The following is a 12511-nucleotide window of genomic DNA, read 5'->3' on the forward strand; positions in this document are numbered from 1 at the left end:
ACACACCGCGCACACTGATCTGAACACGGGGAGTTGGGTTTGCGCAGTGACCGAATAAGAACCCCTTGTTCAGGTCGTCTGAGGGAGCCGCGCAGGAGGGATCTCACTCTTTATTCCTCTTCATGCCAATGAATTCATAGCCACAGTCTCAGATTCCTGGATGCTGAGTGGACTGAGCGGCGCACACGGGCAAAAAGACGCCGAGCTCGCTGCGCCGGAGAGCACAGCCACTGGCGACCACACGCATTCGTATTAACCACAGGGAAACGACAGCACTGCGCACACGGCCAGCCCCGTCCCGTCTCGCCTGTCCTGCGGCGGCTGCGTCGCACGCTGCCGGGCCGAGATCTGGAACAGTTTCACACTGAAAGCAGACAACTCACGCCACCCCTAAGAGTGCGTAAAAGTTAGGCTTTGAATTTCCGTTTGCCTGTCACACAAGGAATCTCTTGCGGCATAGCATCCGCGCACCACACCGCAGAGGCTCCAAAATGTAATAACCTGACTCTAGAGTGCTGATTATGATGTAAAAGACGCTCAATTGATTCTTTTTTGGATCTAATATTTCGCCATATCGCTCACAAGAACATTAGGCATCAGTGTGAAGCATCCGAACTGTGCTCACAAAGTGCCGAGACACGTCTCGAGAAAATACCGCTGAAAACCACAATATTAGAGGCATCTCCCTCCTCTGTCCCCTTTTCGTCGAATATTGTCTGCTGGCGTCTGGACCCTGCGCTCAAGACCAAGTCCGACCCTGTTTACGTGCGCTGCTGGGGGAGAAGAACCCATAGGGGGGGTGGAGAAAGAGAGAGTGGGAGAGAGAGCGGGAGAGAGAGAGAGAGAAGGGGAGAGAGAGACTGCAATATCATTTGTGAATCCCTCTCTCAGTGCTGCAGATAGGGGCTGCCAACACATGCGGCGCGTCTGCAGGTGAGGGAACAGGCTGAATATGCTGGACACACTGAGGAATCCAACCACCGTTTCCTGAAAACTGCGTCGGATATATATTTTTTTTTATTTTTTCCCCCTCCGTTTGAGTTTTCTATTTAATGCAACCTTGAATTTTCAGCAGGCTGTGCGTTGTGGAGTTGGCTCGCAAGAGGAGACAGAACTACACAGTCTGCTGGCTGCAAGTGACTTGGAGGGAGAGAGCAGAGTAGGCAGCCGGACAGGTAATTTGCTTCACATTCAACATCCTCCAGATCGGAGAGTTGACAGGCTCCGCGCAGCCGACACTCGCCGTATGATGAGTTTGGAAACTGCGCGGACATTTAAATGATCCTTTGACATATGTGGACATATCATTGGACAGAGGAATATTGTAGCCTCACCCAAAAAGGAGATTCCAGCCACATATTGTGAGTAAAACTGCGGGATATGGACTGAATTCACTTTCTAGTGATGTGATGCTCGGACAATGACATTTTGGCTTTTACGCGCATGAAATTCAAATATTTGTGGCACCGCCCGGAGCGCACGGAGCCTCGCTGGTGTGTTTTTGATATCATTGCGGGGTTTTTTATAACTCAAACAAGGAAAGAGCAACTAACATCCAGTGCTAGAGGAGGAAAAGCAGAGAAGAGACGAAAGCCCGTGCACTTGCTGCTTTTCACTGCAGCAGGAGCGATGTAGGAAGTCGTCCGGAGGATGAAGTCTCACGCATCCCGCAACAGAGGGCTTTGCTCTTAATGAAAACGATATTTCTTTTCCACATTCGGACTCTCCCCGGCAGTGATTAAATTATTTTTTGGACATTTTTTCCCAAGTCTAAGTGGACATTTTTTCAAGTCTAAGTGGACATTTTTCAGGGGAGAACAATGAGGACTACTGGTGCAGTGGACTATTTGTACTATTGCATGCTCATCCTGCAGCTTGTGCATCAGCCCGCTGCCAAGCAAGTGCTCCGGTACCGTTTGGCGGAGGAGGGACCCGCCGATGTCAGAGTAGGCAACGTAGCCGCCGACCTGGGCATTGTTGCCGGGTCCGGCGAGGTGACGTTCACCCTAGAATCCGGCTCAGATTTTTTCAAAATTGACAACATAACAGGTGAGCTCACCACCAATGAGAGGCGCATAGACCGTGAAAAATTACAGCAGTGCCAAATGATATTTGATGAAAATGAGTGCTTTATAGATTTTGAGGTGTCAGTGATCGGACCAGCCCAGAGCTGGGTGGACCTCTTTGAGGGAAAAGTCATCATATTAGATATAAATGATAACACCCCGTCTTTCCCTTCCCCTGTCCTGACACTGTCTGTGGAGGAAAACAGACCCATTGGAACCCTTTATCTGCTGCCCACAGCCACAGACAGAGATTTTGGCAGAAATGGAATAGAGAGATATGAGCTTATCCAGGACAATGGGGAGAACTCAAGGCGCTTGGGCTCTTCTGGGGATTCATACTCGGGGAAGAGGAGATTTGAGGACGGCGCGAGCAGGAGCAGCGTCTTTGAACTGCAAGTTGCTGACACTACTGATGGAGAGAAGCAGCCTCAACTCATCATTAAAGGGGCCCTTGATAGGGAACAGAGAGACTCCTATGAGCTCACACTCCGTGTTAGGGATGGAGGAGATCCCCCTCGCTCCTCCCAGGCCATTCTTAGGGTGATGATCACTGATGTGAATGACAACAGCCCTCGGTTTGAGAAGAGTGTGTATGAAGCTGACCTGCCGGAAAACAGCTCCCCCGGTGCCCCCATACTGCAGCTCAAAGCGACTGATGCAGACGTGGGGGTTAATGGTCAAATAGAGTATGTGTTCGGGGCAGCCACAGAGTCAGTAAGGAGGTTGCTGAGGCTGGATGAGAGCACAGGCTGGCTGAGTGTGTTGCACCGCATTGACCGTGAAGAAGTGAGCCAGCTGAGGTTCACAGTAATGGCCCGTGACCGAGGCCAGCCACCGAAAATGGACAAGGCCACTGTGGTGTTGAACATCAAGGATGAGAATGACAACGTTCCTGCCATTGAGATACGGAAAATCGGACGCATTTTCTTAAAAGATGGGATAGCCAACGTGGCTGAGGATGTTGTGGTGGACACACCCATTGCCTTAGTCCAGGTGTCTGACCGTGACCAGGGGGAAAATGGCATTGTGACCTGCACGGTAGTGGGGGATGTCCCCTTTCAGCTCAAACCGGCCAGTGAGATGGAGGGTGAGCAGAATAAAAAGAAATATTTCCTCCACACGTCTGCACCACTGGACTACGAGGCCACACAGGAATACAATGTGGTCATTGTGGCTGTGGACTCTGGAAGCCCCAGTCTGGCAAGTAATAACTCTCTTATCGTCAAAGTGGGCGACACGAACGACAACCCTCCTGTCTTCAGCCAGAATGTTGTAGAGGTGTCATTTCCAGAAAACAATGCCCCTGGCGAGAGGGTGACAACAGTTGCAGCCATTGATGCAGATAGTGGGAAGAACGCTGAAATAGCCTACTCCCTAGACTCATCGGTAAATGGGATTTTCTCTATCGATGCAGACAGTGGAGACATCAGAGTAAACACCATTCTGGACAGAGAGCAAACGGAGCGCTATGAATTCAAAGTGATAGCCAAAGATAAGGGCATAAACACCCTTCAGGGCTCTGCAACAGTGGTTATCCTTGTGGCCGACAAGAATGACAACGAACCAAAGTTCATGCAGGATGTGTTCACCTTCTATGTGAAGGAGAACCTTGAGCCAAACAGCCCAGTTGGCATGGTTACAGTCATTGACGCAGATAAAGGCCAAAATGCAGAGATGAGTCTTTTCATTGAGGAAGAGGAGGACATCTTTTCAATCGAGAATGACACTGGGACTATCTTCTCCACCCTGTCCTTTGACCGAGAGCAGAAAACCACATACACATTCCGGGTCAAAGCAGTGGATGGGGGTGACCCTCCCAGATCTGCCACCGCCACCGTTTCACTCTTTGTCATGGATGAAAATGACAACGCACCAACTGTTACGTTCCCATTAAACAGCTCGTACACCCTTCTTCCACCCTCCAGCAACGTCAGAACGGTAGTCAGAACTGTCATAGCCACTGATACCGACACCGGCATCAACGCGGACCTGAACTACAGCATCATTGGGGGAAACCCCTTCAAGCTGTTTGAGATTGATGGGGGCACCGGGGTCATTTCTCTGGTGGGAAAGTTGGAGCAGAAGCACTATGGCCTCCACAGACTGGTGGTCCAGGTGAACGACAGTGGCCAGCCCTCACAGAGCACCACCACGCTGGTTCATGTGTATGTTAACGAGACTCTTTCCAATTCCACAGTCGTGGAGGCCCAGGTGGCGAAGAGCCTGAGCACGTCTCTCAACACCAACATTGCCGGCGACCCCAACTACGATCTAAGCAAACAACGGTTAAGCATTGTAATTGGGGTAGTTTCTGGCATCATGACAGTCATCCTCATTATTCTAGTCGTTGTCATGGCCCGTTACTGCCGTCCTAAGAATAAGAATGGCTATGAGGCTGGCAAGAAGGATCATGAAGACTTCTTCACACCACAGCAGCACGATAAGTCCAAGAAGCCCAAGAAGGATAAGAAGAAACAGAAGTCCAAACAGCCACTCTACAGCAGTATCGTCACCGTCGAGGCCTCCAAACCCAACGGGCAGCGCTATGATGGTGTCAACGAGAAGCTGTCAGACAGCCCAGGCATGGGCCGCTACCGTTCAGTCAACGGAGGGCCGGGGAGCCCAGATCTGGCCCGGCACTACAAGTCCAGTTCACCACTCCCCACTGTCCAGCTGCACCCACAGTCGCCAACAGCTGGAAAAAAGCACCAGGCAGTTCAGGATCTGCCCCCTGCCAATACCTTTGTTGGCACCGGAGATAACATTTCCCTTGGATCTGACCACTGCTCCGAATACAGCAGTCAAACTATCAACAAGTACAACAAACAGGTAAGAAGACACGTCTCCATGTTCTTTTTTTTTTTTTTCCCCCACCACCACTCTTAAATGTCCTCTGTTTCTTCCTCTTAGTCTTCTCTCTACCATAATGCTTTCTGACAGGGCTAGTCTCAGTAGTCTTGTTGCCTTTATGGTGCTAATGTGTGTCAACTTAGCGGTATTGATCTGTTTTGGTTTGGAGTGCCATTCACATGTAATATTGAAAGGGTAGAGAAAGGTTTAGATTAGCTCAGGAAGGGGTGTTGTTTCCCCTCGACCAAATGTGGCCAACTTTTTCACTTTAATCATGGCACGTGTTGAGGCTGCCTTTTCCGTCAGGGGTGTCACAACTGCTAACCTTGGCAAATGTGTGTCGGAGTGTTGTCGACAGCTCACATAAGGGTTTGGTTTGCAGTTATTTTATCCCAGAGGGGAGCGAGGCAGGGGCCGGCTACATTCCCCTTAGCCATGTCAAGCCCTGCCCTGCCCTCTGTCTGTGACAAGGCTGCCTTGTCTTTTTGTGAAAGGGAGAGAAAAAACAAAAGAGGATAAGAGAGAAAGGTAGATGGAGGGTGAATGCAGCACAAACATGGCTTTGTTAGGTTTGTGAGACAGTTTTACAGTCTCGGCGTAAGTAGGAACATCTGGCCGGGTGGTCATATTAACATTCTTATGCACTTCGGGGTCTGCATCAATTCATTGACCTACCAGTGAAATTGGACATTTTTATATCACCTCCCATATTGTGCCTCAGTTGCTCTTACTCCCTTATCGTTTTTTCCTGTCTGCCATTTTCTACCTGCTTTTCTTCCACCCTCCTCCAGCATCACCTCCCCTCTGTTTTTGCCTTTTTTTTTCTCTCTCTCTGCAACTCTTTTCTTCCATTTGCAGTGCTGGAAAACGGTGTAGGTGGCATGATGTGATATTCAAATTCCGGGAAATGCGTGCTTTCATCAGTTCAGTCTTTCTACTTTTGGGCTGTTTTTGTGCAGTTATGTGCAACAACGGCAAGAAACAAAGTTAATGCATAATGAAGTTGGCTGATTTGCGTTTTCAGGAAAAAAGAACATTACTGTTTTATGTGTTTTCTATGGCAGTCTAATGAATTATTGATCTTTCTTTTACTTGGTGTCAGCACTACACCTTTAGAATTCAGAAGTGCTATTCTCTCCCACAGCACAGCTGGATTGTTTCTTTTTGCTCTATTTTCTGTTTTTGTTTTCCTCTTTTTTTCCCCTCTAGATATCTCTTTGTTCATGTTTCTATATCCCATTCCCACTGTCGCCTTTTCCTCCCTCAAACTCTCCTTTGGCCCCGTGCAGTATATCCTTGCATGCCTTGCACCCACCCGTGCTGCCTGGTTTCTTTTTTCTCTCTCTGTTTTTTTGGCTTCCGCCACATCATCCCCTTTACAATGGTGCTGTCTGCCTTGCCTTTTATTCTTGCAGTGGTTTCTTTTTAAATCTCCACTCTCATCTCTCTACATCCCTCTCCCCTCCCCTCTTGCTATTTCTCTCAAATCATTTCACTCCCCTTTTACTCCTATCCCTTCTCTTCCCCTACTCTGTCTCTAACAGCTTCTAATATGGTGTATTCACTGAGCTGCTTCCCAGAGTGTGAGGAGTGCTGTTGCTTTCGGATGTCTCCTGCATAATTAAAAGGGCACTCTATTTGCTGCTGCGGCAGCAGCATGTATTGTGTGTCACTATGCTCCACTTATATAATTATTTATTTACTCTCTGATCCTGCGGTAACTTTTATGAACTGTGCACTTGTTAGAATATGGACAAAACCATAATGCACAAAGAGTATTTTCTTGTGATACTGACACTGTGATAAGATAGTAAAGAGGGTGTTCAGTGGTTCATGTTTTTATTTCTGTGGCGCAGCCTGTTCAGTATTTAACATGCCTCAGGGGTATTAAAGGTGTCTGTTGTACAATAATAATAATGCTGATAAGTCACAATGTGCTTTACGAAAGTAAAAAAGAAAATCAAAAAGGCAAATAAGAGACTGAGCATCAGAAATGAAAAGCAGACAACAAGAGGCAGAAACAGAAATTACAGAAAACACATTCGACAAAAGCAAGTCGAAACAAATGGGTCTTAAGCTGCTTTTTAAAGGTGTCAGCAGTGTCCACAGATCCTAAGTCCAATGGGAGAGACCTCAAAAGCACAGTCTCCTTTTGTTTTGAGCCTGGATCGAGGAAGAGCCAGCAAACTCTCATCACAGCACCTCAGATTTCTGCTGGTATTAGCTGCAGTTGCTCCACCACGCAGGCAGGCGCCCGACCATGCAGGGCTCGAAACATAATTACAAGAGTCGTGAACCGGGGTTGATATTTTATGGATTGGTGTTTTTTGTGACCTTCTGGAGGACTTGGTTAGAAGCTTGGCAGCAGCATTTTGGACCTCTTGTAAGCCGTTTAAGGATGTTTTGCTAAGACAGGTGAAAAGGGAGTTGGAGTAATCAAGAAGGGAGGAAATGAAGGCATGTATAATCATCTGAAGCTCGGCTCTGGGCACAGTGGGCCCGAGTTTAGCAATGTTTCTCAATGTGTCCCACGGGCTCAGTAAAAACTCACTGTTGATAAATTCTGTTGGGGTGAATAGGGTATAATTTAATGGCTGCACAAGAGAGCTAATTGAAGAGAAGGTGTGCATTCATGTGCTCCAATTTTGGCATGAAACAGCCACCTCTATATTAGATTAAGTAGTGAAGCGGTCATGCTCTTGATTTTAGGGACGCTGCGTCTAAAAATATTCTGTTTTCACATAAGTGCCACTTCAGCTAAAGACATAATAAAGCACTCAAGGACACTAATGTGCCTCAGTTAAGGGAACAATTTGTGCAAGATCTGGATTAGTGGCTGAAAATGATTGCATCAATGAACACCAGTAACACTGTGCTTTTATTATATTTCAGATTTTTCTCAGATGCAAAGGTATCACTGTTTTACTTCCTCAGGGTTATTCATATTACAGAGTCAGTGTATAATGTTTATCACATTTGGCCACAGATGACGTTGAACCAGTTTAACCCCAGTATGATAAGGATTTATGACAAGTGACGATAAGGAGTGTTTTTCATGATGTGTGTTTTCCCACACACACACACACACACACACACACACACACACACACACACACACCATGTGCACACACTCCCTCACCCACAAACCCTTCTCTTTTACCACTCCCTCTCTTTCTGTCCTCTGTGGGAAGAGATAGAGACAGGCACAAGAAAGACGGCCCTGTTAGCGGTATAGAGAATGGCCCCTACTGTTTCACATGGGACTTGGGGTCGGGTGAAGGGATAGAAAGACGGCGAGGAAGGGAGGGGGAGTACTGCTGACCATTGACTGTAATCTCTGAGGTGTCGGGTTCCGTCTCTCTCTCTCTCTCTCTCATCGCCAACCTAATCTTACAATAACTGCACAGGCAACCCGCTCGGGCAGGTAACCAGGCAACTGAGGGAGTTTATCGGCGAGGCGAGCCTTTCTTTTTAGCCCATCAGACATTTAAACAGTCATTAAGCCGGGCTGACTGTGAGGGAGAAGCCAGCGTGTCACCCAGCAGCTGTTGAGGGCTCAAACAGGAGGGGCAACAGACATGACATTTCATCTCCTCCTGGAACTCCTTTGATTGTATCTTATTCTCATTTTTCCTCTTCTTTGCTGGCTGTGTTATACTTGCTCTATAAACTCCTTACAAACCTGTGTCCAGTCCTTGCATCTGCATGCCGATGAGTAGTGCGTGCACTGAACAGAACACTTAACTTTATTACTTTTGGCAGTAGCTTCTGTTCTATCCAGTGCCAGAAAATAATGCTGTCCAACCGTAATGTAGTGAGGAATGAAATCACTTAGCCATCGAATTAGCACAAGCCATCAGGCTTTGTTTCATCGTTGCACTTCAAAGCGCCACTCGTGCCCAGGTGGATCACTTTTAATCAGCGGTGAGCCACAGCAGCTTGTATTCTATGCTCTCACAGCGTAGCCCCTCAGGGCAGGCAAAAGCTTCGGTTCGCACACTTATACCAGGTTATCCCGCCTCAGGGCTGATGCAGCAAGCGTAACTGGACATCGCCCTTAACCCAGGCCCCGGTGTTCACCTCCCGTGCTCCAGCCAGCTGCTCCTCCTGCGCCTCCTCGTAGCTGCAACCTCTCTCTGGCACAAGCCGGATCCGGCCGTGGAGCATCTGATTTGCATAGGGCAAATCCTCACCCCGCCGCACTCGCACAGGACAAACAATATCGCCATGCAAATGGAGGTCACCTGAATGGTGTTTGTAGCCAAAACATAGGATGTGATTGTCCTTCAGGCTCCAGGCAGATCAGGAAACCAATATGGAAATGTAGTACTTTGCCTCTGGCCTCATTTGTTTTAACCTACAAAATGTAGCTGCCTAAACACCTATGAAAAGCCACAACTGACCTAATTGTAACTCTCAAAGCCTCAGTGACCCCTGCTTTTCAGGTGTCCTCAGTTTTATATGAACACCTGAACATGGGATAATAAAGGGTAATAAAGTTACCTTGAACCTTGAACCTTGAACATGGGATTAAGCCATCACGCCACCGGTGCATAAACCTTTGTGTATTCTTCTCCGGCAGTCTCTTGCAGGCAACAAACTCCCCCGATGGCTTCTCGCGTGATTTTATCTTGTTGTGGCAGTCGGTCCCTCATTGAGCTCAATAAGGTAATTACTTGATAAGAGCTTCCACAGGAGCTTTCACGTGTTTGGTCATCCCCCACCCTCTGTCATCACTGATGCAGGGCCGCTTACCTTTGGAGGAAGCAGAGGAAGTAGAAACGGTCAAACTTTTCTACGTTATCATGAAATCTGAATCCAGGAAAGGGCTTTCTTGCAGCTGCAAAGTCATGTGAGCAATCATGACATCAGAAGAACAAAAGAGCTTTTTATAGCAATTTTACTGAAATTCGGTATCGGACATTAAAGGTGAGGTGGAAAAAAACAACAACAACCTGGAAATCTTGTATTTAGTAAGAAATGAGATGATGTGCCATGCGCTGGTTTGTTTATTGGCACATTATTATTAGCATTTGTCCTTTGTGTGGTGCTGCGCACCGCCGACTGTGCCTAATTTTATCAAAAATTGTTTTGGATCTATTACGGCTTAATTCAATCTATGGCTGCTCAGGCTTTTGTTGTTGATGTTCCAAAAGGAAAATGGAAGGAGTAAGAGTGCACAGTAATACTCATGAAATTGCAGCGGGCAGCATTTTCTGCTATAATTTGGTTTGGTGATTTGAATGCATTCGCTCTAAGGCAATTACTAATCTAAGGATTAGACGTACCTGATACGCCGGCTGAAACGGTGGGCACAGAGAGAAAGGCTGAGGGAGATTGCTATAGCTGGTTGCTACGGTTTCTGCTATATTACTCTGCATGATATGTTAATACCGAGGCCTTTTTTTTTTTACCTATAGGGGAAAGCATGAAAAGCATTGCTTCAGTTCTCTCTCTCTGTCTTCTTCTTCTTTCCTCTTCTCTACACGCGAGAAACGTGCCAGTGAGCTCAGATGTCTTTACATGAAAAATAAATACTCCTGATTGAGGAAGCTGAAGGAGCCCTGCCTCATCTGCAACATTTGTCACAATAAGATTCACAATACAGAGAAGGGGGTGGGGGGTGGGGGGGGAGGTTAGAGGGGCGAAACAGACAAGAAATTTAAGCCGCATGCCACCTTGATTGCTCTCCACGCTGCTGATTGTAAGTGGCAGTGTCGGAGATGCCACCTTCTTCTCACCGCTTCTTTCAATTTGATGTCATCGAAAATGGAATTTCATTTCATACTCGGCAGCGATCGCATTAGATAGGGCTCACCAGGATAAAGCCGATTCATTTCTGCAGATTTGCCTTTCCTGTGGCACTATCAATCACTGCATACTCACCGTATTGCCGACTTGTTTTTCCACTGCAATTGTTAGGAGGAGTTTGTACAGTAAATTGACTTTTACAAGGCTCCCAAGGTCTATGATATGCTATGCTAGCCTTGTTGTTTTCCTCTATAGCTGTTCTCTTGTATCGACTGTAGAAGCTAGAACCAACTAAATGAGAACATCACTTAGCCGTGCTGGTGTACAACCCCGGGGAATAGTTCAGCGTCGACGAGTTGGCTCACAACACGGATCAGACGTAAGGCTTCTTGTCTTGCGAGACTAATAGGCAAAACAGCGGTGTTTTGTTTATTCTGACACTGCACCTCATCAAAATTGCAAAAATGTCTGGCGGAGTCAGTCCCATAATAATGTGGGGTTTTTTTGTTGTTGTTGTTTTGCAGAAAAGGTCACAGGCCATTTGTTCTCTTGATGCTGACCCAAACAGGAGGAAGAGGAGTCTTTGCAGTTGTGCTGTTTTGCATGATTCTCTGACAGGCGAAGTTTCTGTTCAGTCCATGTTTGTGTGCGTGCCTCCCTCTCTCTCTCCTCGCTGTGGAGGAAGCATTGCTATGAATCAGATGAATCACTCCCTGTCACTGTTGCTCACATGGGTGCGGGGTGTCAAGGGAACTGCCAGCAGGGTCCGTGGCCCCCCCTCCCGTCAGGGAGCAGCGATTTAAACCCCATCCGGCGTCAGCCACGTTGTCACACGCGGCCTTCGTGAAAATGAGAATAAGAGCCATGAAAGTCGGACGTGTTGATCCATAATTTACCCCTAAGTGCCACCTTTTGCTCCAGCAGCCAACTGTAAAGCTCCTCAGTGCAGAGCGAACTTGTTTATTAAGCGGAGCTGACAGCTGAAGAGAGAGACACTTTAAGTTGTCTCCCAGATGGACAGAGGAAAGACGACAGACTTACTTAGACGATGGGTCGGTGTGTGCGCCTACAGGACGGTGTTGACAGGGGGAAAGTTAACAAGTTCAGCAGTGTAATCGAAGCGTATTTAATAGGTACAACCTTCACCCCGGGTTCAGGCACACATTGATTTTTTTTTTTTTTTTTTTAAGGCTCTGACAGACATGCACCTGTTCTACCTCTCTTCCCACATACTTCTCCCTTTTGACTTTGACCTTCCTTCTATTCTACTAAGAAACTGCTAAAATATTAAGATGCACAGAGATCTCCTGACTGCGTAAGACACATTAAGAATTGTTGGAGATAAATAATGCAGCTGAAAGCTTTGCCTTCTTTTTGTCTAAAGGATATAACTTTTTATTAACAGGCTGCATACATATTTGCTAAGCAGCCGAATATAATGGATATGACTTGACTTGGGAAGAGAAGGAATAGGACAGCTTGACTGCTTCTATTAGCCCTGTTTTGGTGCTTCTCCCACCATGTGGCCCCCAAATGAGATTATATGTGTATGAAACAGGAGGTAGAGCACTCACCAACCATCCATCAAAGCCTGGGGGGACCTGTGTGAAAGTTTGTGCATGTGTACTCAGCGGGTGCACACACTGTGCTGGATGTGCATGTGTAAGGATGTGATAAAGTGTGTGGGTGTACAGTACAAATGTGTGTGTGTGTGTGTGTGTGTGTGTGTGTGTGTGTGTGTGTGTGTGTGTGTGTATCCTGCGAGGGCTGGAGAGGAGAGCAAACGGGGCCTCCACAGTTCAGCCTCTCCATCATCCTGCACGCCAGGCACACGCGCAGCGACA

The 12511-nt window shown here is 47.3% G+C and overlaps 1 protein-coding gene across 6 annotated transcripts in view; it reads left to right on the top strand.

The window, feature by feature from the left end:
- Window positions 1-901: 901 nt before the first annotated feature.
- pcdh7b (protocadherin 7b) overlaps window positions 902-12511 on the top strand; it is a 109423-nt gene continuing 97813 nt past the window's right edge. For all 6 annotated transcript variants that reach the window (XM_076724858.1, XM_076724855.1, XM_076724860.1 and 3 more), the window contains exon 1: window positions 902-4895. In XM_076724858.1, the coding sequence (XP_076580973.1) occupies window positions 1821-4895 (3075 nt within the window). In that variant the 5' untranslated portion in view covers window positions 902-1820. The remainder of the gene's footprint in view (window positions 4896-12511) is intronic.

The sequence above is a fragment of the Chaetodon auriga genome, chromosome 24 (genome assembly GCF_051107435.1).
Source record: "Chaetodon auriga isolate fChaAug3 chromosome 24, fChaAug3.hap1, whole genome shotgun sequence".
NCBI lineage: Eukaryota > Metazoa > Chordata > Actinopteri > Chaetodontiformes > Chaetodontidae > Chaetodon > Chaetodon auriga.